The sequence below is a fragment of the Rattus norvegicus genome, chromosome 7, assembly GCF_021556685.1.
Source record: "Rattus norvegicus strain SHRSP/BbbUtx chromosome 7, alternate assembly SHRSP_T2T, whole genome shotgun sequence".
Taxonomy (NCBI): Eukaryota; Metazoa; Chordata; class Mammalia; order Rodentia; family Muridae; genus Rattus; species Rattus norvegicus.
This window is the reverse complement of record NC_141540.1, coordinates 118,403,240-118,430,086: the sequence shown is the minus strand read 5'-3', so window position 1 is coordinate 118,430,086 and position 26,847 is coordinate 118,403,240. Positions and strand designations below refer to the sequence as shown.

The 26,847-nt window shown below is 42.8% G+C and overlaps 1 protein-coding gene across 52 annotated transcripts in view; it reads left to right on the top strand.

The window, feature by feature from the left end:
- Positions 1–26,847, top strand: part of Rbfox2 (RNA binding fox-1 homolog 2) — a 243,580-nt gene that overhangs the window by 198,520 nt on the left and 18,213 nt on the right. For 15 of the 52 annotated variants that reach the window (XR_015624241.1, XM_087558172.1, XM_087558167.1 and 12 more), the window contains 7 exon segments: positions 6,107–6,253; positions 9,407–9,460; positions 18,232–18,324; positions 20,969–21,029; positions 23,832–23,885; positions 24,002–24,094; positions 25,261–25,393. Coding sequence is in view for 49 of the 52 variants with exons in the window: in XM_087558172.1 (XP_087414298.1) it covers positions 6,107–6,253; positions 9,407–9,460; positions 18,232–18,324; positions 20,969–21,029; positions 23,832–23,885; positions 24,002–24,094; positions 25,261–25,393 (635 nt within the window). In the remaining 3 variants the exon portion in view is untranslated. 52 annotated transcript variants of the gene reach the window in all.

Below are 26,847 nucleotides of genomic sequence, written 5' to 3'. Positions count from 1 at the left end.
TCTCATAATTGGCTTACTAACACTTGGACTTGCCTGTATCTGATGATAACACTTGATGATGCCTTGCAACCAAAGTGTAGCACTTAGCAGTCGGCTCCCTGCTTCCATTCTTCCGTGCTTTCTGTTCCTGGGTCCTCTTACCTTCAGCCTGCAGGGGAACTCTCATTAGTATGTTCCTGGTCTGTCATTAGAGGCTCTCACTTCTCAGGCACCCATGGGTCTTGTCTGCCTCAAAAACTAAAAAGTAGGTAGAATACATTAAGTCTACATAAAATACCCACATCCTCTATCAGTGTTCTCATAAAAAGAATGTTTTGTATCTTTTACCGTCTGAAGCCTGTGAGTCATCTGGCTGCTTCAGTGTGGGTAAATAGGGTATCCATTTCCTAGTGTGGAAATCAAGAGTTGCTGCAGAATGTTACAACCAGGTGATAGAAAAAAATGTCTTTGGACCGTGTGGGAGCCGAGATACTATTGTAGTTATGAGAACTGTCTCCGTACCTGCTGCTCTGCTTGGAACACCATCGTTGCCACACTCGCCTGCCATTGCCACTTAATGAGACCAAGCCAAAAGAATTACTAGAAACAGTAATGCTGTGGCTTACCAACCCATTCTTCCACATCTCACAGCCAGGGCGATAGAACTATTGTGAACATTTAGGGGCTTTTAAAAGGGTTTATCAGAGTAGGGTTGACTGAGAAACATAAGTAATGGTCCCTCCTGGGAGGGTTTTCTGGATTCATTGGAGAAGTGACTCACATTCTTATCGTGGTGCATGGCACAGACAGCACTCAGCACGGTGGCTAAAGTACTGTTTGTATGTGATATTGTATATGAATTTCTGACTGTCCTGCCTAGTTTTCTGTCAACTAGACACAAGCTGGAGTCCTGGGAGAAGAGGCCTGGTGGTCCTGAGTTGTGTCAGAAAGCTGGCCGAGCAAACAGTGGGAAGTCAGTGAGTAGGCAGCACCCTCCCTCCATGGCTGTGCATCCACGCCTGCCTCAGGCTTCTACCCTGTTGCTTCAGTGATTTGTGTAGGTGGCTTTCATCTCTCTCACGGGGCTCACCTAAGACCATGTGCATAGCAGACATTTACATTACAGTTCACAACATAGCAAAGTCACAGTTATGGAGTAGCAGTGAAGTAATGTTGTGGTTGGGGCTCACCACCACAGGAGGAGCTGTATTAAGGAGTCACAGCATTAGGAAGGGTGAGAACCACTGTGTTGTATGGAATTGTGAGTGAAATGAGCCCTTTGCTTTCCATGTGGCTTTTGATCTTGGTGTTTCGTTATAGCAATGGTGATCCCGACTAAGACACTGACATATCAGTGCAAGTTACTAAGCTGTCATCATCTTGTGTCCTAAGATCCATTCTGGTATCAGGATTTCCATAGTGGGTTTTAAGATAAATAGGTACATGATAATGCATTTCAGAAATCCCAGCGCTTTAGAGCTAGAAACAGGAGGATCATGAGTAAGGCCAGCCTGGGTTATAACAAGGCCTTGTATTTATTCCAAAGTGTGTGTGTAGGGGGGTGGATGACTGAGTAAACGGGTGATGTGTGTGAGACATGCAAGGTTGGGAAAAGTGAGTTCACTTCTTAGAAAGCCAGGACCCCATGACTGTGTTTTCTTAGTGTCCCCAGATTTCCCACAGAGCACCAGCTGATGTCTGATACCACAGGCTTGTTCTTAAAGGCATGCTGCTTTGTGCTTTTCAGTGTGTTCGTGTGTGCATTCATAGATGATCTAAAGTTATCATTTACCTGCATTTAAAGGCTATGATCTTTCCAATTGGTTTTACATTGGCACTAAACTCATCACAAGGCTGAAATGGCACTTGCTCTGTATGCCTAGTGAGTCCAATCCTGGGCTCATAAAGGAGGCACCATAGCACACACTTACTGTGTGCGCACATGTGCGCGTGTACACACATCACATTCTTAACTCCAATTGGATTGGAATAATATGAGTCTGAAATATAAAAGTGTAGATTGTGAATCTACCCAAATAGAAACTGTTGATAATTACCTAATCTCAGCCAGGGCAGTGGCAACTACTTGGGAGACTGAAGCAGGAGGACTACATGAGCCAGGAGTTCAAGACTAGCATGGAAAAAACTCCTCTAAAGAACAAGCAGTTCACATGATAGCTCCTGGGTGCTGACTCTCCAGCAGCTTGAACCCCTCCCCACCTCTAGGATCTGTATTGAATTATGCACTTCCAGAACCAGCTCTTTCCCATTGTGCTGCCGACAGTGGCGGTAAGGGCCCTGTAGAAAGGACCCATATGGAACCTTGACCCCTCTACCCACTGAAAACATACATAGTACAGGAACCACGTATGCTTTTCTTCATACAGCCATGAGCTCTCTCAAGGGAATGCTACAGGAGTTGATGCCAGGGACTGATTTGATTCAACTGATGTCATCTTGGAGGCTTCCCGTCTCTGTCTGCTAACCTAGGCCTAGTCCTGGAAGCTTCTAGACTCCATACAGTCTTATCTAGGCCGAGAATCCTTTCAGTCTCTGAGACTTACTGGTGAATAAGTTCATCCCTTCCTCGCTCGTTCTGGTCTCTGGCTGGCTGATTCAACTCTGCTATTCTGGCCCAAAGGCCTCTCCACACTAACTGATTCAGTCTGGCTTCTTGGTGCCTCTCCTGAGTTGTTCTACTTCACCTCATACAAACTCTAGCTATCTGCTTTGGCTCTTCATTCGCTGGCTCATTCTCTTAGTCTTTTGTTCCTCAAACTCCTTGTCAGGAAAGTGAGAATTAAAATAGCACCTACCATGCTTGTTAAGAAAAAAGTTACCTAGTATGTAGGGTTATTGAAACTTTACGTTAAAATACTTAGCTAGCATCTGACAGCTAGTAAAGTTATGTCGGGTCTAGCATCCTGTATGCATTCAAGAAATAGTTCCAGTTATCCTGTAGGGAATTTCTTCTTTAAAGTAAAATCATGTAAGAGGAGCAGGGAGGGGATCCAGGTGACATAAGAAGAGAGGAAAGACAATATGAAGCCCTTTCCCAGGAGACAGAGCCTCACTACCTGGAGGCCAGTGTTGAGATGACTGGGGAGATAGACGAGGGCAGCCCCACACACAGCACACACACACCATTCACACAGTAAGTAAAATAATCGTTAGAGTCATTGAAGCACATGTATTTATGGGTTCATTACTTGTTTTATAAAGACCACCTACGATCATAAGCAAAATCTAACATCCCAATTGAAAATGGATAAAGGATTTGTATAGGTATCTCACAGGAAAGTACCTGTGTCCCAGAAATGTATGAAAAGCTTTACCATGAAACTGTCGATTCCCCTAGAATAGCTCCAAGAGCTGTGTTGCCTGACCTCCAGCACATGCCAGCAGGGATGAGTTCAGCATGGCAAAGCCACTTTGGATTGGGTGGGTTACTAAGGCTGAATGTGCACATGCCATTGACCGAACTGGCCCAGTCCTGGGTGTGTATTCAGCCAGTACCAAAAGGCAGGAATGAGATGCTCACAGGAGCATTACTGTTAACAGGCTGCTGCGACTCAGATAGATGATGTTTATTTATGCAGCGGGGCACCTTAAGGAAGGGAAGGCAGGTGTGCAAATTAGCACAGTGATGACTTTGGCAAGAACTGAGGGCTGGAGTAGGCCCTGCTTCTTACTCTGATTTGTGAGTCTGTTTTCTGATGGAGATTCCTGCAGCCCTGTGCTTATGATTTCACTGTCTTGAGTGTCTCCCTGCATGACACACCCGGCACCTGCAAAGGCCAGGAGAGCATCAGAATCCCTGGAACTGGAGTCAAAGAAGGTTAAGAGCCATCATGTGGCTGCTGGAAACCAAACTCAGATCTTCTGCAAGAGCCAGAAGTTCTCTTAACCACTAAGCCATCTCTCCAGTCCCTGATTTGTGTATTTTTACTGATGCTAAATATTTATTTGATTGTTTATTTCGTTGGTTGATTGCTTGCTTGGTGTTTTTTGAAACAGGATCTCACTCTCTAGACCAGGCTGACCTCAAACTGGGAGATCCACCTGCCTTTGCCTTGTGAGTTCTGGGATTAAAAGCCTATACCACCACCACCACCATAGCCTTTCCAGTAAATCTCCATTTTAAATTACCTTAGAAGACTTAAAAATTCTGGAAATGGCTGTCACATTTTTCTAGAGTTAATAAAGTGTTAGCTGCAGACTGCAGAATCAGCCACGGTAGCTTATAACCTTCTACAGTTTAGTCTTTAAGACAGAAAAGAGCCCTCAAGAACAACAGTTAGGAGCCTCCATCAGCAGCCTCAGAAGTAATCATTCCTCCCTACTTACCCTGCCAGTGTGCGTGCACCATGGCAGGCTACATGTAAGTCATATGTAAAACTGGCTAAGAGCTTGCCGAACCAATCTTTTAGTTTTGTGTGGCACATTGGCTTTCTGCAGATTAAATCTGGTGCTTTTAGGGTTTGGAGAGGTTTATGTGGTTCAGCTGTGAGAGAGAAGAGGCAAATGGAAAGGTGTTTGAATACACTTTTGTTACAGTTGATGCTTCTTGCTTTGACTGTGCTGGTACCCACGATGCTGTTTTGTCTTTGCTTGGAGTTTGTTTTTAGTCTGCCTTGTGCTCCCATTGGCAGCTGAAAACCTTACATTTTCCCAAAGCATTGTCCATCCTTCTTTGCTATTTTTTGTTGTTTTTTGTTTTTTGTTTTTAAGATTTATTTATTTATTATGTATAAGTACACTGTCTTTCTCTTCAGACACACCAGAAGAGAGCATCAGATCTCATTACAAATGGTTGTGAGCCACCGTGTGGTTGCTGGGATTTGAACTCAGGACCTCTGGAAGAGCAGTCAGCACTTTTAGCCGCTGAGCCGTCTCTCTAGCTCTCTTTGCTATTTTTTACATTATATAAGCCATTTCACATTTAAGGCACCTGCAAAGGCCTATATGTAACGAAGTACAAAGCTGCCATCTTTAGATTAATACTTACTTAAAAATCAAATGTTTGTTCTAAGTTAATTCTTGATTATCCTTTATATTTTAAGTCATTGACTTCCAAAAAACACCTCTGACTCAGGGTCTTAAACCTAAACACAAGCCAAGAGCCTTCCTATGTGCCTAGAAGAATCACTGCACTCAGCCTGTCTCAAGTCAGACAACAGGAGCAGCTGTTTCAGTCCTCAAGAGCAAATTGTCAGGGTTGGCATGCACTGTATATGGAATGGTAAAAATACAAGGCTAAATTACCAGATGAGGAGTACAAGGAATGTGTATAAAATGTAAATGCCTATCAAATAGTGCTCATCAACTTAGAGAACTTTGTGTGGAGAAAAATTAGATCAGACTTGTATCTGCTGTGTTCCATTGAAACTGTTTACTCCCTGAGGCAGGCGAGATGGTTCATACCCATCCCTGTGCATGTGCTCAAAAAGACACAGTAAGATTTAAAAGGAAAGGGTGTTCATGCTCTGTCACCATGGAAACAGACCAGTGTGTCGTCTAATATCGAGGGTCCCATAAAGCCTTAGAGTGGAAACATGAGGAGGGTCCCTAATACCAGAGTGGAGAGAGATGAAAATAAGGATGAATTCCAAGTGTCAAGCTGCCCATGTTTTAGGCAAATAGGCTGCCATCGGCATGTTTTCCTACGCTCGTAAGAGATACCTCGCAGTACTTTTGACAGCAGCATACTAAACTCTAAAACCTGTCAGGAGTAGAATAGAACGTTAGAGCTCTGCCCCACTGGTTTCCTTGAGAGTCTGAGGTGATAGAGCTAAAGCCAAGCACAAAGGATGCTTTGTTTTCAAAACATAAAGGTCTCAAAATAGAAAGCTCTACTCAAAGCCTGAGAAAAGAAGGACTATTTTTATGTCTCCATGTGGGCTTCATCAAACCACATAGAGTTTACTACCTGTACCCCATTTTGCTAATGTACTAAAAATAATAAGAAGACCCAAATTTTGTTTGTAGACTAGAAACATTTTGAGCAATGACACCTCGGGCCTTTTCTCCTTTAAAAGGAGTTACTGCAGTGGAGCAGAAATACATTCCCAACATCTTAGGAGATCACTGCAGGCTTTCATTGTTCCTTGTTTACTTGTCTCTTTAGCAGACAGAAGGTGGAGCACAGACAGACGGACAACAGTCACAGACACAAAGTAGTGAAAATTCAGAGAGTAAATCCACGCCCAAGCGACTACATGTCTCTAATATTCCCTTCCGCTTCCGGGACCCTGACCTCCGGCAGATGTTTGGGGTAAGTCTCTGTTATCATTTTATGTATTTAATTAAAACAACTTAATCAACCAGAGATATTGTTAGTCACTAGAACTTCATGGTAAAACAGTAAGGAAGTTAAGAGAGCCTTGACTCACTGTTGTCTGTCTGGAAACCTTTCCTGGTCACCTTACCTGCCCCAGACAATTGCATTTCTGGTTGTCACATCAACACACAAGCTGCATGCAGCTATTGTCTAGAACCAAGGTGGTTCTTGTAAGATGTGACATCCAGTGTCTAAAACACTGAGATGGCCACCTTCCTCACACACCAACTTTAGTAAACATGTCAGTAATAGTCTTGGTTTCACTAGAAGAGCAAACATCCAGTCTTTTACAGTGTGATTCCTAAACCTATAGGTGCATTAGAAACCCTCTGGGAGCCTAAAGAATACTGCACAGCCCAGAGTGCAGTGTGAGCTATGCACTGTACAAGGTCCTGTCACCTCCCCCCTCACTGTCCTCCTTACTTCTCTTGTTCAGGGTGACTAGTGCAGCTGTCTACCTCTGTACTCTCTCAGGACACATGCAATGCTGATAATTCAGTTCTGCAGGAGACCCATTTAAATGCAGCAGATAGGAATGGGATTTTAAAGAGCCCAGGATCAAATCCTAGTTACTTAGGACCTTAGGAAATTTATATAATCTCTTTTTAAACCTTGATTTGAAGTTTATATCTAAAAATGGAGTGTTTTTTAGATGATATTTATAATTAAACATCTCTACCTTGAGTGTTAGAAGAAAATGAAGTAACATCTGTAAAAACATCTGTTAAAAAAAAAAAAAAAAAGGTGATACTCAGGGCTTTCCGTTCCTTCCTCCCTCACTGGTGTCAAGGCCAGTGTGTAAAATATGCCATGGAGCACTGGTTCCCCACCCCATGAGCTTCTTCAACTCTTTATATCCTCCACAAATCACCATCAAACACAAAACTGTCATAGCACGAGTTCATGTTGCTGAAGGTGAGTGGCTGCTGATTTTTTCTAAGCCTGTCTGTTTTATTTTGGCAATTAACTTGACCTGGGACAAGAAATAGTCAGTAATTCCCTAAACAGTTCATGAGGACAGCTGACTGGCTTTTTTTGTCAGAACAGATGCCCTGCTCTGTATTGGCCATGCTACTTCATGGTGGTAAGACGCAGAGCCAAGGTCTGTTACAGCTGAGTACCTGGGTATACTTTTGCCACTAAAGAAAAGGTCAGAGTTGAGGTGTGATGACATTCTTAGAGTACTTAAAGAACTTTGCCACATACCACAGTGACAAGCTGTTTTCCATCTTTAGAGAGAAGAGCGATGGAAATAGAAAGGGGCAGCTCCAGGGCTGAGGTCACGTGGGTGAAGGCAGCCCTGAGAGGATGAACTGCTTGTTTCTCTTCTGACCATCAGAGACAGAAAGAGCTGATCTTGAGCGTAGAGAATGGCAGGCAGGGTTTGCTCCTAAGCCAGAAGGATGGTGGCCGCCCAAGAGTTGCGTAGGCCCTTCAGCCATTCTGCAGTATAGCTCATACCTTTTCCTAAAGCATAAAGTGGGAATTTCCTTTTCATTTCAAAAGACATCCAGGTGTCTCTTTTCTCCCACATGGTTGAAGTCCATCCTTAAACAGTAACCCTGGGAAAGAGCAGGAATTCATGCTGCATTCAGTTAGCTCTGTGAGCTTCCTCTACACCTGCCTCAGCTCTGTTCTTCTTAACCATAAAAGGAGGGCAGACCTTGCTCCAAAAAGTTGTTATGAAAGAGCTGGGGAAATGGCTCAGCTGTTAGAGCTCTTGCTGCAGTTGCAGAGATCCAGAGTGCAGTTCCCAGCACCCTGTGCTGAGTCACAACCACCCATGACTCCAGGCCCAAGAGTTCCAACACTGTCTTCTGGTCCTCATGGGCACACACATATAAACACACACACAAATAACAAAACTTTTATATAAAAAAACTTACAAGAATGCAATGGAGGCAGGGCTGTGGTGGTGCATGCCTTTAATCCCAGTGCCAGAGATGCAGGGGCAGCAGAACTCTGAGTTCAAGGACAGCCTGGTCAACAAAGCAAGTTTCAGGACAGCCAGGCCAGGACCACACAAAAGACACTGGGGAGTGCAATACAGAAAGGTTTTAAAAATGCTAACACTCCATGTTAGTTCTTACAGACTGGGCACAAAATTGAGCACGTTTTACTGATTGAGACACTAACACTTTAGTATGAAAACAGCATTTCTGGCTTATGTTTTTCTATTTTTCAGAGCTTTTTCTCCAACCTCTTATAATTTGGTTTGAAATTCAAATGAAGCAGTTAATGGAGGGCAGATCAGGTTCAGTGCTGCCAGGGAGGTTCCCACGGCCTCCCCCTCAGGCTGTGGGTCATCAGGTTGTCCCACTAGTGCCTCCTGGGCATAATCCCTGGGTAGGTGTACATGAGAATAGAGCTTTGTGGCTTTGTATCTTTTAGCTCTAAGATAATTAAATAATTATTGAACAGATCGTTACTTAAAAATACTCCTGATATCTGTTACAGAACTAGTAAAACGGCAAATAAGTGGAATCATCCTTTATGTCCAAATGTTTTAAGTACTACAGAATATTGTGTCACCTATAGAAATTGCAGCAAATACATATTTATTGGGATCAGTCATCCACAGTTTCAAAAGACAAAAGCAGTGTGTGGCATCATCTGGTGCCCTGTCTGTATGCTTCAGGAACAGCATAGAAGGCCATAGTTCATCTCTTTTTTTTTCTGTTTTCTTTTTCCATTTTGTATAATTTTTAAGGGAAGTGAGACGGCAGCAGATCTCCCTGACAGTGTACCGATTCTACGTGGTAAAATAGAACTTTTTAAAATTGAGACAATAAATTAATTAAGGCAGTAGTTAGAAAAGGGCCAGGCCTTGGCCACACAGGTGTAGTAGGGCAGCTTGGTGAGGTCCTGGACAGTGGCCTCAACAGGTGTATGTGGATGCCCCTGAGGGAATGGAGAAACCACTCGCCCTGCCTCAGGGGTGGGGATGGGAGCTTGAAGTCAAATGAGCACTAGTTCAAAGAAGAAAAAAGCTGTCTCCTTCAGAAGAAAAGCTAATGTCTAAACAAAGGCTAACCTTAAATAAATGGTTTGGATTTTGTTTTCTGTTTTTTGTTTTTGTCTCTGCAGCAGTTTGGCAAAATCCTAGATGTGGAAATAATCTTTAATGAGCGCGGTTCCAAGGTAAGCCCATACCTCACTCAGCTTCCCCTAAGACTTGTTTCACTGGAGCAGGGTGCAGAATTGGGTCCCATGCTGCACAAAGTCTACCAAGTGTCTTCCTTGGGTTAGGTTCCCCAGAAAGAGGCTGTTCACATTGAGAGGGTATCAGGAAGCAGGAGAGCTAGAGAGGAGTGTGGAAGTTCCCAGGACAGGAGGCAAGGTTCCTCAACCAGCCTGGGCTGCCTTAAAGTAAAAGGCACCAAGAAACAAGTAGCTTGGGAAATGCCTAAGTGGCGCTGAGAACAAATCAGTGAGGATTTTTTTTTCTCAGTTAGCCAAGTCACTTGTTCTCTTTGAATAAATTTTGTCAAGGCTCCTCCCAGAGTAGTGAGGTATTCTGTCTCCTGAAGCCACACCCAGATGAATGAGCCTCAGGAAGCAGCCACTCTGAGCTCATGAGTTAGGCTTTATATTAAGAGTGAGAGTCCAGTGGTAGAGCGCTTACCTAGGAAGCGCAAGGCCCTGGGTTCGGTCCCCAGCTCCGGAAAAAAAGAACCAAAAAAAAAAAAAAAAAAAAGAGTGAGAGTCTCTAACGTGTTCTGTGTTGGGCTCACATTGCAGACTCAGTTTTTCCTTATTAAGAGTAAGTTTAAAACTAATTTTTATTTGGTCATATCTGCTTCTTTCAAAATAGTTCTTGGCCACGATTGAAGCCCTAAGAATATAACTTAAGGAAAAGCTGAATACAGTAAATGAGTTAACGTTTTCCTTTTTCAGTCCACTGCAGATTCCTGTGCTTTAGTAGTTGCTAGTCCTCACCTCCCGCCCACCTGCAGGGATGCACACACACACACACACACACACACACACACACACACACACACGCTGTTCCGAAGCCTCAGTACTCTTGCATCCCTTAGAGTGACCGATAAGTGGTATTTTTCATTGTTAAAGAGATAATTATACTTTAAGCTTCCAGCTTTCAGTTAAAACAAACAGAAAAAAGATTAATATGTCTATACAGACCTTCCTCCAGCACTTAACCTGGTAAGTATCTTAAAGTAGAGTCTGTTAACTAACCCATAAAACTTGTGATGTTTGTACTTCTGAACAGGTATTTTTGTTGAACATTTATTTTTATTAAGCATTTAGCTACAAGTGGGGAAATACCCCTGGCCTCGAGGCTGAAGCCCATGAATGAAGACGAAAGTGAAGTCAATAAGTACGATCATTGACCACACTGATTACCAAAGTAGTTAGTTAACTGAGACACTCTTGGTTTTAAGTTGTGTGTATTTCAAATAACCTTTGTTAAGCTATCCCAGCCAGAGGGCCAGTGCAACTGTGCCCAGGCACTAAGGAATTGCTTCTTACAGAAAAGAGTGACTGAATTCTTGTGAAGCAAAGGAAATGATCTTTCTAAAGGCTTTTCACTGATTTCAGGATTCACCTGCTACCAATACTTAATCTCACCTTAACCAGTTACCTCTCCCATGTAATTTCATTTTAAAATAATGGCACCTGCCTGCCTGCCTGCCTGCCTGTTTTCCCCTCTGAGGACTGACTCTAAAGCTGGGTGTTATCTCTGTAGCTCCAGCAGTGTCTTCCCTGCTCCCGAATGTCTTTGGGACGGCAATGTAGACATGACTGACTGGCAAGTGTGTCCAGAGTGAAGCACCCTGGACCTGCATCAAAGGCTGGGAATCCTGCATGGGACCTTTGCCTTCCTGACACCCGGGAGGCCTTCCCAAAGTAGTGCTCCTGGAACTGTAGCTGACAGAAATGGGATTGTGGAGTCAGACTCCTAATGTCTCCTTGGGGATCCACTTAAAAGAAAGAATAAACTTTTCCTTTCCTTTTTCTTTTTTGGTTCAGTTTTTGTTTATTATTTGTTTTATTTTGTTTTGTTGAGACAGGGCTGTCCTGGAACACTCTGTGTAGACTAGGCTAGCCTTGAACTCACTGCCTCCCAGAGTGCTGGGTTTAAAGGCATGCACTGTAACACCTGGCTTCTCATTTCTTTTATACATTTGGAGTTGACTAATTTCAGAAAGACTTTATTGTCATACTGTGGTTTTAGCAATTGCCCTGCTCTGGCTTTTAAACAGTACTTTTCTATGCAGAAATTAGCTTTATTAAAATTTTTAGGTAGTAATGAAAAAAATTAGCCATAAATAAGTCTGAGATAAGTGATAGTGACATGTAAATTAATGTTTGAACAAATTATCCTAGAGGGGAAAAACTACCCTCCCCTACCTGTGCTGGGTCTGGAGCCCAGGACCTTACGCCTGCTAGGCAAGCACTCAGCCAGTGGGCTACATCTCCAAGCTGTCTGCTTTAGAGTGAGTTCATTTGGAAAGGTGGTGAGCAGTGCTCCCTGCACCCTCAGCTCACCCTCTCTACCACTTCCTGTGGCGTCTGCTGTGCTCTACAAAGCACTGATTGCCTCGTTTTGGCTGTTGCCGTTTGCTTTGCCTGTCCTTTGAATTATGCAAAGGATAATGGGCTGTAATCATAGTATTTCTTAAATTACTTTGTGTGAGTTGATTGTCCGCTTTTTTCTATTCTCTATAAAAACAGCTGTGTCTAAAAACTCTGAGCAGCTGAAACAAAGATAGTCTTTGCCTTTTAAAAATGCGTAAATCAAATATATGAGAATACTCCTGACCCCAAAAAAGAGCTCATTTCCCCAAAAGGAATCCAGAAAAGTGAATGTGAGTTATACATAGCTTTCTTGAGTCTCAGATTTGACTAGTAACAGAAGGATGTTAATATAATCATGAAGTAACCTAGGTAGACTTATCATTTATTTTAGATTAGCTCAAGTTTATTCCTGTTATCTTATTGCTATTCATAATACTCGTCTTCCTTAAAATGTCACATTTAAATAATAAACTACAATATTACTCTCCATGTAGGTTCTTTAAAGTATCTTTTTAGAAGGAAAGCAAAATCCTTAATGAGAAATAGAAGTCAAAAGCAAACAACAGAGAGTGTCCACCCATGAGTCTGATTTTTATTTCCACCCTGGTGTCTTACGGACTCTTCAGCACAACTCTGAGTGATGGCTGCCATTTAGCCCTAGTATTCTCGAGCTGGTAGCTTGTGCTAGCAGCACCCCATGCTCAAGAACTTTCTCCTGAGTCTATCCTGTTGTTGAGCATGGGACTTCCACTGTCCTCACTCACTGTCACCAGCTGTGTAGCTGTCTCCGTGCTGGTGGCTGCCATGTGTATTGACTGTCCCAGATGTGCTCTCATGCCTTCCCAGGTGGATCCCTCTGACTGGCTCCGGCTTCAGGGTGGGCTTTTGTATAGGCCGGAGTGTAGGAAGATGCCACTCTCTACCTCCTCAGACACAAGAACGACGCTCTGGTTTCTTGACCATTGCCTTGGCTTTTGATTTCACATGAAGATAAATTGTTTATTTCCAAATATGGTCAAAAGATTGTCTTTGAAGAATACTAAGTTGGTCTCTATGGTTTTCAGTAATGTTGGTAGATAATGATGGCGCAAAGTGTTTCCACTGTACTTGAAACTGAATTAACAATATGTATGTCCAGAAGGCTTCATCTATTTTTCTTGTTACCACTTTATGAGTTTTAGTTCTTTTTTTCTTTCTTTCATTTACTTTTTAATTTCTGTGTTCTGGCAATACCCAGAAGATCCATCTGCGTTTGATTTCTCCCCTTAAAGTTACATGGTAAATTTTCTTTCTCATTCTTCTGAGATGGAAAAATTCAAAAATTATACAAAATTTAAAAGAATAAAAATATTTTACAATGTTTATCCTATTGGTACTTATTATTACTATTACAGCCTGAGGCCAGACCAAAAAGGTGACAGTTACTCGGCTCCTGTATGTCATGATACATGGTGCCAAGGCAGGCACGAACACACCCTTCTTCCAGGTGGAAGTTGGACCACAGCAATGCACCTAACGTGATGCTCCATTTCTTTCTTTCTTTCTTTTCTAAGATGTATTTATTTCATGTACACTGTAGCTGTCTTCAGACACACCAGAAGAAGGCATCAGATCCCATTACAGATGGTTGTGAGCCACCATGTGGTTGCTGGGAATTGAACTCAGGACCTCCGGAAGAGCAGACAGTGCCCTAACCGCTGAGCCATCTCTCTAGCCCTCTATGGAGAGCACAGCTAAAACAACTGGGAAGCTGCAAGTGCAACCCTAAGCAGTTTCGTTAACATTGAGAGGACCAAGAACCCTAAAACTGCTGTCTGCTGTGACAGCACCAGTTGGAACCATGAAGGAGTCTAAGCTGAGATTTACACTATACGCACACTTGAGACTACAGAGGCTTAGCACAGAGATAACACCAGGCACTTCATGCACTGGAGGGTTTTCATGGTGCTGTCATGTAGAGATGAATACATGATATACACTGGGTCCAGTGTGTAGTTAAAATTAATCTCTGTTATTTTAATGTGACTATCAAGATTTAAAATATATGTGGCACACATGGTTCTGTTGGGTAGTGTTAGTGTAAGCAAATGTGGCATCTTAATGAAAAACAAGTTTAGGGGCTGGGGATTTAGCTCAGTGGTAGAGCGCTTACCTAGGAAGCGCAAGGCCCTGGGTTCGGTCCCCAGCTCCGAAAAAAAAGAACCAAAAAAAAAAAAAAAAAACAAGTTTACTTTTTGTTACCTGTTTTTATTAATGGGAATTAAATAAAAATCATTGCCTTACACACTTGAACCAAGAATTTAATAAATTGGGTGTGGTGGTACACACCTTTAATCCCTTTAATCTGGGAGGCAGAGGCAGACAGATCTCTAAATCCAACCTTGTTTACATAGAGTTCTAGAATAGCAAAACTACATAGGTTGTAATCCTGTCTCACAAACAAACAAAAGACTTTGTGAGTATTACCTTTATAAGTTATATGGTACATTTATTATACTAGTGACTAGTGCAAATTCAGCTCTATATTTCAAAATTAACTTATGTTCATATTTAGCCGCTCAAGTGAAATGTGTTGAATTTAGACATGGTTTTATTTTTACCTCATAAGACTAGAGATTCAAGTTGAATTTACTCTCAGTTCGTGTTGAAGGATAGAGGTACATGAAAGCCTGGCTTTCTAGAGCAGGTTTTCCTGTGGGTGACCCTTATGCCCAGAGAAGCTGTGGCCATAATCCCTGCCTTGCTCTTCTGGCCTCTGGAGGATGCCCGCTGCTGCTGGACTATGGCTCCCTCTGTTTCCAGGGCCAACACGAGCAGCCTGGCCTTTTTGAAGCTGCTAATACTGGATTCTGGAGTCCAGCCTCTTGTGTTCCAAGGATTACAGCAATCCTTCTCCCTACCTTATTTAATCTAATCCTATCTACAAAATTCCTTTTGCCTTGCAAGATAACATATTCTGTGGCTTCAGGGATTAAGACATGAGGAACTTGGTAGTGGTGAACATTACTCTGCCTACAAAGGATCCATTTATCTTCCTTTTTTTTTTTTTTTTTTTTTTTTTTTTTGTTCTTTTTTTCGGAGCTGGGGACGGAACCCAGGGCCTTGTGCTTCCTAGGTAAGCGCTCTACCACTGAGCTAAATCCCCAACCCCCATTTATCTTCAAAGAATGAAATCTTAACCTGTGTTTCCTATCAGCCCCAAACCATCAAGCGAGTCCTCCTCATCCTCTCACCAGGGAAGACTTGCTGGAAAGACTGTGGTATCTTGATTAGCATTTCATTTAGCATGTCATCATCTTAGAATAGAAAACACTTTAATATAGATGGTTGAAAATGCAGTTTTTCCCTCAAATAGTCATTATTTGGAAAACCTAACATAGATACTAATGTTTAACTTTCCCATTTGCAAACCAAGAATTGTCAGTGCCTGTGATACCATGTCTATTCTTTTGACATAGTTACCGTGTTGCTGGTGTCTCATTCACACATCACAAAAGAGAAGATGTCAGAGACATTTCTCAGTTGGATTTGGAAAAGAAATGAGGACTTGCAGAATAATGTCACTTAATAGAGTCCACACGCAGACTGACCAAGTTTTGAGTTTTGATTTCGTTAGCACTCACTGAATGTCAGAGGGTATTTCCCTCTCATTTGAAATCATCTCTTTCCCTTTAGAATGACTCTATTCTCTCTGCCCTTCTTCCCCGTTCTCCATATCTGTGCTAGGACAAGTATATACAGTTTGGTGTTAGCAAACAGCACATGTAGGCATTCACAATGTAAAAATCAAGTGTGCACTTTCACATGAACTTTAGGGTCAATTTATAATTTATTAGCTTAACCAAAGACATGAGAACTATGACTGTGAGAATTGGTAGCAATGTAGTTTATAATTCTTCTCAGGTTGATATAAACACTTGGGATGTAGAGCTGGAGATGTGGGTCAGCAGGTTATAGGTTACTTAGGGCTCTGTATGTTACTTTTGCACAGAGCCCTAAGTTTGGTTCCCAGAACTCAAGTCAAACAACTCACAGCTTCCTGTAAGCCCAGCTCCAGGGGGACCCGATGGCCTCTGGCTTTCTCAGCCACCGCACCTAATGTCCACACAGATACACAATTAAAAGTAAGGCTCTCCCAAACTCAACCCTCACTCTACCTGACCTTCTTTAAACCGGCCTACCTTGCCTGCCAGTTGGTAGATTCTTGTGTAGAAGAATTGGCTTCTTGTCCTCAGAGTCTGTTTATCTTCAGAGAAAAGAAAGACACTGGCATCCTTCATAACTTGCCTTCAGTACCTCGAGGCCGTCAAAGTTGCTGTCAACATGCTATTATTAAATTTGTTTCTGAAAATACTTTGCTATTACTATTTCCAACCAGTGTATACATTCTGTAGGAGAGTGTTAAAAACAGTTATCCTAGCATCCACTACAGTAAACATTCATTTGTCCTGTCAACAGAGCATACCCTCCTGGGGTACTTGTACAGGTGTGGTACGCTGGCGTGAGCAGAGATAATTCATTAGAATCTTTCAGACACAGCCTACCCACGTGACCAGTTAGACTGTGGAGGGATCATCATAGCCTTGATTTTATAAAAGTTTGTTTGTTTTTTTGTCATTGTCATTTGTTTTGTTTTTGTTGGTTGGCTTGATTTGATTTGGTTTTTGGTTGGTTGAGACAGGGCTTCTCTGTATAGTCCTGGCTGTCCTGGAAGTCACTCTATAACCATGCTGACCTCAAACTCAGAGATCTGCCTGTCTCGGTCTCCCCAGAGCTGCGATTAAAGGAGTACACCACCATTTCTGGCTCTGTAAAATCTGTTTAAGATGGGGTTTTATATATGGAGGCATGCCTGTGTTGTTAGGCTTCAGTGACTCCTCAGACAATCCTGAGAGGTTCCCCTCTGCAGGTGTAAACTGCTAGAGAAATGACTAAAGTTACAGCTGTGGGAAGTGGGCAGTGCCAGTGTACCTGTGGTGAAGGTGGTGGGCACTTGATGAGGTAGTCCCTGTGGTGAGCTGCCTCTGGAGATGAGCAGAGGGTAGGTTAGACCCTGGCCTTGTTTGTGTGCTCTCTTTATATCCAATACAGGGCACGTTGTACTAATCCTGACCCACACGGCAGCTGCCGCATTACCTCCTTCATGGTGTCTTCCTGTCAACAGCGGACCACCACTGTTACTATCATTCCTCACTCCTGATGCCTGATTCCTGCTTTTCCTCATGGGGAAGAATCTCTAATTTGCCTTTAACAGCAGAGATAGACATCAACAGATGTATAGGTATTTTTCTGAAATTCAGCCATACACATAAAGTGGGAGAGTTTTTCCATAAAGTGCCAATCTGATCATTTAAAATTGTTGGTGAAGGGGCTGGAGAGATGGCTCAGCGGTTAAGAGCACCCGACTGCTCTTCCAGAGGTCATGAGTTCAATTCCCAGCAACCACATGGTGGCTCACAACCATCTGTAAAGAGATCCGATGCCCTCTTCTGGTGTGTCTGAAGACAGCTACAGTGTACTTATATATAATAAATAAATAAATCTTTAAAAAAAAAAATTGTTGGTGAAGAAAAGTCCCAGTTGTCCATTTCCAGTGATATTTAGGCTTGCTTACACCGCTGTTACCCACAGAACTAGACCTTACTACTGTCTTCAGTTACTCTACTCCCAAAAGTCCGTGGTGTAAGACACAGGTAAAGCAGGACTGAACGAACTCCTTCACATCTCGTTATGGAGCTGGTAACCTTGAGTGTGAGTTTTTACACAGCAGTTAGTAGAGAAGTATAGGCTTCAGGTCAGAGAGTCAGCTGAGAGAAGAGCGGGATCTAGAAAGATGGCTTGGTTTGTAAAATGTGTGTGTCCCTTGCAAGTGTGAGGACCCGAGTTTGACCCTCCGCACTCACATTAAGAAAAGAGACATACGTAGAGAGCTGGCTCATTGGAGCAGTCAGTGAAGGCACTGCGCCGTCTACCTCTGCCCTGCCCTCCACTGCACCAGTGCATACGTGTGCACACAGTAATAACAGCTTCCTGGGTTTGGTTTGTTTTGTATGTTCAGATTTTTGGTTGAATAGTTTGACCCGAGTAGCTTCCTACCTTAATCTTGGTCTGGCCTCACATACTTCATATTTTATCGTATTGTTACTGCAGTTAATTAAGTTACTGTTATTATTGCAGTTCTTTATCCTTTTATTGGGTTTAAATTTCCCTTTACAAAATATGCATGGATCAAAAATGTGCCTTTGGAAGAAATTGCTGGTGTTAGTTGTGCTGACGTCACTTCATACTGTGATGTTTTCTGTTTACCAAAAGATGAGTATTTCAATATAACGATGTGCATGTTTTCCCCCTTCTCCCGCTGCATGCAGGGATTCGGGTTCGTAACTTTCGAGAATAGTGCTGATGCAGACAGGGCCAGGGAGAAATTGCACGGCACCGTGGTAGAGGGCCGTAAAATCGAGGTGCATGTCTTCAATAATTCAATTTCTCATTTATATTTTTCTTTCTCTTTGTGTACTGCCTCACTTCACCTTTGGACCCCTGTCCTGTCCATGTGTGCACTCCTGTCTGTGTGTGTACTCTGTCTGTATGTGCACTCCTGTCCGTGTGTGCACTCCTGTCTGTCTGTCTTCACCTCCTTGCACTACACTATAAAGTAACAATCTGTCGGCTTCTCCCCTGCTCTTGGTTGTTCAAGGGTTAATTTGGAGGGCGGGGATGTATGCTTACCTGTTTTCCACTTACTTTTTTTCCCTCTTCCAAAATGTTCATCCTTCTGCTCTCTTGAGTTTTTTTCCTTTGCTTCAGTTTGCAAGACTCTGAATTCCTATAATGAGGCCTAAGCAAAACTAACTTCAAAAATGTCTAAAACCTATCTAGCTCTAGCATTGTGTCTTGGAGGCCAGTTCCCCTCCAAGTACGTTTGGTACGTGTGGATAGATGATTATGGGGGGGGGGGGGGGGGCAGAATCTAAAATTCTGGTAGTTTTAAATCTTAATACCGAGAATTTCAAGCCTTGCCTCCAAAGTTGACAAATGCAGTCTCAAGAGAGGGTTCAAGGGCAGCTGGTGGCATTGATGGACAGATGTGGTGATTGCAAAATCAGCCCTTGGGCTCACCAGCATAGAGTGACGAACAGATTGAAGGTTAACTGGCTCCTCTCCCCTTTCCCAGTTTTTTAAAGTATTAAATATAAAAGCCACCATTTGAGTAAGATGTCTGCATATTTTGCTTTTTTCCCCTTTCCAATGGTTTAGCATTTAGGGCCCTTCACTTGCCTCACTCTTTCCATGGTAACTATACACAGTGCTGGCGATGGTGCCCGTTGGCGGTAAGTGAACTGAAAGTGCTAGCGAAGAAGCTTTTAAAAATGTAATCACAAAACAATTAAGAGAGAAAAAGTCCATCTGCCATCTCACATTAACACTACCAGATGTGGTTTGACTTGCTTCTCTCCCTTCCTGCCCCTTTTATTTTCACTGCTGTGGGGTGATGTCGCCTGGACTTTGGATGTACATCCTGTCTTGTAGCAGTCTGAGCTGTTTGGTTACTGACTTCATGGTGATTTTTTTTCCCCTTGCGCATCTTACTCAGAGTTACTGAACTCCAGTTTGGCTGGTTTTATTAATGCACTCTGCCCCCTTTCCTAAACCCCTGTGCAGCTCTTTCCTGCCAACACCCCTCCTGTTCTTTCCTGTTCTCCCCTACCACGCTGTTCAGTTTCCCTGGCTTCCCATTTCAGCCCCTTCCTTTCTTCCTCCCTGTCCCTCTCTGTCTGGAGCTGTGGGTGTCTCTTGCTGACTGGTAGTGTCTGCTTGGTTCTGGCTGGTTTTCCTTTGAATTGCTTGGTGGCTTTCTGCTGTAGCAGCTGGTTCAAGCCCTTGCTCCATTCCGACCTTGCTGCTCACTCTCCCTCTTCTTTCCGAATTGTTTCTTTCTTTTCTTTGTGTGTGTTAACTGCATGCTCTCAATCTCATCGTTGTTGTCTCCCATTCTTTCTTTGTAAATGTGAAATGTTTACATTATCTGGTGGTCAAACTAGAGTAAATGAAGTTTCAAGCTGTCTTCATGAAGGAAGAGAGAGAAGGTCATAAATGTTTTTAAATTCCAGTTTTACTGCAAATTGGTCTCCTTAACATAAATCTAGTACAATGTATATTCTTAGAGGCAAAGTAAGCTGATCTTGGTGGCACAAGCCTATAATCTAAGCATTCAGGAGGCTGAGATAGGAGGATCACAGATTTGAGGCCAGCCTGGTTACATAGCAAATTCCAGACTCAGCCTGAGCTTCCTAATGAGACTTGTTTTTAAAAAACAGATGAGACATATTTATATTTCATAAGCTCCAAGCTCAAGGCAAGCTGCAGTTAAGTTTATGATGAGGCTCTGAAGGTGGTCCCGAGACCACCCACAGTGTCCTAACTTCTGCCGCTCCTCTCCTTTCCCCACCTTGGCGTGGAGAAGCCTCATACATGCTTTGTCATGGGATAGAGGACCACAGGACAGGAGAGCTAAGCAATCACTCTTCACTGCCGAGCACTTGTGCCAAAGGCCCTCTGAAGCTTCATCTTAAATGAGTGATCCACGTGATCTAGAAAATTGAGGATGACCCACAGACTGCCACCACAGGAATCTTTAGTCCCTCTATTTATTTTCTAATCCCAAGTAGTTAAGAAAAGATAGAGAACATCAGGACAGGATATGACATCAGCATCATGGCTCAGGTGGCAAGCCTCTGTTTTATTAACAAGCTTCAACGTTCTTTTGTAGATATATTTGTTCCCTATTTCCTTTTTTTCCAAAGCATCCTCAGTAAAGAGACATCTTAAGGTGTCCAGAGAACTTGTAACTGCACGGTTTCTCTGCAGTGCTGACAGGTAGAACAGCCACAGTTTTCTATTTGGAGACCAAGAAACTACATTTTACTCTTGTTAGCCTCATTTAATAAAACGCTTACATTAAAATTCTATGACTATTTTATAATGCTATGTTAATTATCTAAATGCTATCAGAAATTTACTTTTTAAATGATGTACTGTTACTGGATGCTCAGTAATGTCCCTAATGTGTCTCTCCTGCCCCTCTTGTCTGCTCATTATTTTTAGGTGAATAATGCTACCGCACGGGTCATGACCAACAAGAAGATGGTCACACCATATGCAAATGGTGAGGAGTTACAAGCTACCTTGGGGGAACCTTTGTTCTTATGTAGATATAGGAAATTTTCATGACTTTCTAGGACTATCAGCTCAATTCACATTTGACCTCTTAGAAAAATGTTTTATCTTTACAGATTCATTTTTTTCCCTTAAAATTAAGCTAAGTGTTTAACTTACAAAGCTGTTTTGATCTCATTAACTTTGGTCTTCTACACAGTACATGCCACTTTAAGAAGCTACCTGCTAAAGCAGATAGGTAGCCCATGAGCATCCTCAGTCTCTGTAGCTCCTTGTAACATGGGAATTTCCCATGTAGCCCTGAAGACCCAGGAGTGTTTTCCTACTGATTCCCCCTCCTGTGAGTGTGATCTGGATTAGTGGGAAGGAAAACCTCCAGTCTCTTTTATAATTCTAGATTCCTTGCTTTCCCTAAGACCTGTCAGCAATGGCCCTGGGGCTTTAGGGTGTAGCTTTTTATTCCGTGAGGACAAGTTATACAGTGAGTTTAATAAACATTTGTGAGAGTGGGATTTTCAATGATGGGCTGGAAAGGTGGTTCCTCAGGAAAAAAACACCAGCCATGCAAGCCTGAGATCCTGAGTTCAGAAACTGGAACCTATGTGAAAAGCTATGTGTGGTGGTCCACATCTGTAATCCAAGAACCTTAGGCAAAAGTTTGGGCTGGCCAGCCTAAAATATGCCATACAGTGGCAGAAACAACAGGGAAATTGTCTTCTCATCCCCACTGCCCTCCATAGCATACCCACACCCATACTCAACACACAAAATAAGTTTAAATTGTTTTCTGAAATGCAGAATTTAGCACTGAAGTAACAACTCAGGACCCAAGATCAGTTCCCAGAACCCATGTCAGGTGGCTCTGAGCTACCTGTAACTCTGGGGGCAGGGGTGCACAAGGGCACACAACATGAGCATTTTATTCATTCTGGTGTGTGTGTAGGTCAGAGGATGCCTCAACCCACATAAGTCTGTTCTCTCCTTTCACCATATGGGACCCAGGCATCAAACAGACGTGGTGGTAAATGCTTTTACTCACTGAACCACTGTGTTGGCCTTCATGAGCATTTTTATCACTATAAGGGATTGGCTTGAGAGTGACTTATTTCAGCCAGATAATGGTGGCTCACACCTGTAACTTGGCACTAGGAAGGGTAAGACAGAAGAGTAATGAGTTTCAGGGTACATAGCCTGGACTACATAGGGCCCAGTAAGTAATTAAGACACCTAACTCCAAGCCTGACGGCCTGAATTCTTCTCCCACATCCACATGGTAAAAGGAAAAAACCAGCTTCTGTATATTGTCCTCTCACTAATACACCTTACTAATATACACGCATAGTGGCATTCATGCACATGCATGCACTCACATACACACACCACAAGAAAGAGAGAATGAGAATGAATATCAGAATGTAAAAAAGGAAGGAAAATCTGTAATTTTAATATAACTGGCCTTTCCTTCTCTCCATCCCTACATTCGTAGCAGAGCAAAGAGCAGCGGCAGTGTAGAGAGAGAAATGGATAATCCATGAAGAGCTAGCCCTCCAGAATGGCAGGGTGTGTTGCTTCCTGTATAGAAAAGTCAGTAGCTACTTCTTAAGTTCTTCTGTAGAACTCTGCTCACTACTAGAGGGGTAGCATGCACTGCTTACAAACAAAACACTTGGCTTATTCCTGTAAGTACATACAGGGCTAAACTGTCACAGCTGAGCAGTAGTGGTTAGTCACAGTGCTCAGGAGAGGAAGTAGGACACCCAGGGCTACACAGAGAAACTGTCTCAAAAACAAAAACATGTCCCAGCATAGTATTTGGAAACTCAGCATTTCTAAACCCTGAACTTGGTGTTTGACATCTAGTCTGGTATCCTTCGGAGTCTTGAGTAACATGTTCATTAAAATGTTAATTATAAATTAAAACCTGAAGCCATGCACAGAACATGGGAATGGACTTCACATTTCATTACTGCCTATCTTTCTCTGTCTACTTGGTGAACCCCAATTTTTACTGTGAAGAGAGATTTCCATTTACCAACAAAACCTGTGTGGTAAAGCTGAATGATGTGCCATCAAGTTCCAGGTTGGTTTGGTTTTGGTTTGGAGTGTGGGAATATTTTGGTTTTGTTTTGGGTTTTTTTTTTTTTTGGTTTTTTTTTTTTTTTTTTGTAGGTCACCACCACACACACGTGTACACTTGTTTTTGAGACAGGGTCTCTCTGTATAACAGCTCTTGCTGTCCTGGAACCACTTTGTAGACCAGATTGGCCTCAAACTCAGAGATCCGCCAGCCTCTGCCTTCTGAGCACTGGGATTAAAGGCCTGTGCGCCACTGCCCCTGGCACTAGGTCAGGCTTTAATCCAATCTGAGGGTGCCCTAGTGAGGCCCTAGTGTAAAGCACTGTTAAGAGGGCGTGTAAGGAAGTGTGCTGCCATGTGGTACCAAATGATAGGTGTTCAGATTTTTTTCCTCTTCTAAACTCAGGGCAGGCTGTATTTCTGGTTCCTCCTCTTCCTCACGTTCCCTGTCCATCTTCCTCCCTCCCTCCATTTTGTTTTTCTGATCTAGTTACAGTCTGATGCTGTGATAAGACAGACAAAAAGCAACTTTGGGGTCACAGCTTTATCATTAAGGGAAGTCTGGGCAGCTTGCAAGCAGAAACTAGAGAGGACACTGCTTAAAGATAGCACCATTGCCCTTTCCTGTGACTCTGACCTGGGGAGGAAAAACAGCACAGAGGTGCCTGAAGTCATCTTGGCCTGCAGAGCTCACTCCTGTCCTCTTCTGTTTCAGGCTGGAAGTTAAGCCCAGTAGTTGGAGCTGTGTACGGCCCTGAGTTATATGCAGGTACTAGTACACTGCTTCCCTGTCTGCTACTTAATGGTGTCTGTGGTGTCTCATTCGGCTATCTCTTTGTAACCTTTTGTGGTTTTTGTTTTCTGTTTTGTTTTTAATACGCTTAGCATCCAGCTTTCAAGCTGATGTGTCCCTAGGCAATGAGGCGGCTGTGCCCTTGTCAGGAAGAGGGGGCATCAACACTTACATTCCTCTAATCAGTAAGTAGCCTACACTGACCTGCCATGCGTGTTCTGACTGTTGCCACATGTGCTAGTTTGGTCTGGTTTTGTTCTAGCATAATGCAGAACTGATGGGAAAAAACATTCTTGATAGAGTAATAGGTAGCATAGTGCCCTGTTTTCTGTAACTCACACTAGAAGTGTCCACAAAACAAAACTCACTGGGAAGCGTACAGATGGACATTTAACTGTCCTATCTGTGTGACCGTCAGGACCATAAGGAAGTCAAAAGATAAGAGCGTGTGTGTAGCCTGCACTATTCAAGCCCGCTGTCCTGCAGGGAACACTTAGCACAGCTGCAGTGTCAGTGACAGGCCACCTTCTTCCTACTCTAACGTCACTTGCCGCTTCCCCTGGCAAGAGGTGTAACTAAACCAGATCCTACAGAGCAGGTTGTTTGTACATGGCTTCCAGAGCCAGGAACACTTAGAGCCAGCTCTGTCTGTCTCGATATAGGGTACAGGGCAACTGAGGAGGTTAAAATATTTTAAGACACCAGACAACATCAGTACACGTCTTTAATCCCAGCACTGAGGATGCAGAGGCATTTGGATCTTTGTGAGTTCGAGGCCAGGCCGATCTACAGAACTATTCCAGACCAGCTAGGGTTATACAGAGAAACCTGTCTTTAAAATTCCTGTTTGTTTATTTATCTATATTAAAGAAATTAAATTAACAAATAAATTCTAAAAATTATTTTATGCCTGTACCATTAAGAATATAAAGAGGTTTCCTTTTGAGGAATAATTACTACATAATAACAGAAATGAAATTAATAGTTGGCCTGTTGAAGAATTTATATTGACCTGATTTAAATCACCCACAGAAATTAATCTTGTAGATCTTATTATGATACAAATTTTTTATCAGTTTTCATAAAACTGGAAAATTTTGCAAGAAACAGTAAACTCACGATCTGTGATGAGTGAGGCGTGGAGTCATGGTTTGGTCATCCTGTATCTCTCTTTCCGTTTCTTACCCAAAGCCCCAGAGTCACTAGGGTATTGATTAATATGCTTGCTACCTTTTCAAGAAAGATTTGGTGCCTGTCCTTCTGCCTTTTCCATAGTTGAGTCCCAGTCTAGCTTTGTATCAGCTCCTGAATGCAAGTTGAAATTTCTGTCATATTTTGGGTCTCCCTTTAGTTCCTGGCTTCCCTTACCCAACTGCAGCCACCACAGCAGCCGCTTTCAGAGGAGCCCATCTGAGGGGCAGAGGGCGGACAGTGTATGGTGCAGTGCGAGCGGTACCTCCAACAGCCATCCCCGCCTATCCAGGGTAAGCATTAGATTCCAAAGTCATCATTCTGAAATAAGCAATTGGATACAAACAGAAGGGAAGAAAGAGTGCTCTGGCCCTCCCTGATTTCTAAGATGTTGCTTGGCAGCATTTAAATGCTATGTGAATATTTGCAAATTAATGGACTTAAGGGCAAGAACTAAAATACAGAATTTTGACCAAGGGTCAATTCATTATATAAAGCCTCCTTTTGGCCACCTTAAGCCTTCATGGTGATGGCTTAAGACAGTGGCCAGAGCCGTCTTGTGTTTGCTAGCAGTGTGTTGGCATGGAGTTCACTCAGCAGCGCACGAGTGTGGATTAACACTACTACAGAAAACTGAGGAGGGAGCTGGAGATCATAGTGCCAGACTGTGTCTGCTGTGCTCACCTGTCTCACCTCCCCATGCCGGGGCAGAGGCCGGCACACGTGCCCACCCCATGGTTTCACTGCCTGGGTAGTGAGCAGCAAAGCTAGTTACCCACAATGGATTTGCTTTCTTCTTAGGAAACAGATTAAAAGAGGTGACTTCAAAGACAAACCGAGTCCAATTGAATCAAGGGAGAGAGGGAGAAGTAGGGATCCAGCTGCGGTTGGCTTCTGAGGTGGTAGCAGCTGACACAGTGGAGCATCCCTCGCCTTCAGTTTGGAGTGGAGGGTGCCTCATGCAGTGGAACGATTCCATAGCAACAAACAAATCCTTTGTTTTTGAAAGGGGAGAAGGAGGGAAGATGGCAGATTGGCTTTAGTTGTTTACCTGTGTCAGCCTGACGTGTGTTTTTATATGAAGTGAACTCCTCTAAGACAGTTATACCAAGAACTTTCTCAAGAGTTGACATTTCTCTTCTTCATCTTTTCTCTGCCTATGACAGGTTTTTTTGTTGTTGTTTTTTGTTTTTGTTTTTCCTGTATTGTGGAAAGATATAAACAGCTGCAGAAAAACCAGTTAGTTGCTTTTTAGTTAAAACATAATGGAAGAGAGGGTATCCCTTTCTGATAGCAAAGTAGGCTTCATCAGAAGGTATACTAATTTAACATTCATTCATTCATAGACCAATGGACATACCATTAGGAGTCCTCCATGCCACAGAATTAAAGCATTTTTATTAGACAAGGCAAGTATGCATGCTGAAGTGGGCAGACTCCAAGACACTGCAAGGGAACTGCTTCAGAAAATAACTTTCATTTGCAATTTATAGATAATTAAATCCCATGCATTCCATCATCTCCATCTTCTGCCATGACTTGCTTTAATTTATCCTTTTTTTGTCTCAACTTGACCTTTGACCTTCAACCTCTGACATCTCTTTTAAAAAAAAAGTTAATGATACAGCTTTGTTTCATTAAGGAATATTTGAGTGAAACATGAAAGTGACTCTTTTACAAGCTTAGCACACTAGAAAACTGCTCATGACCTACCTCCCATTCCCACCCAAAAGCATTGACTGTCACA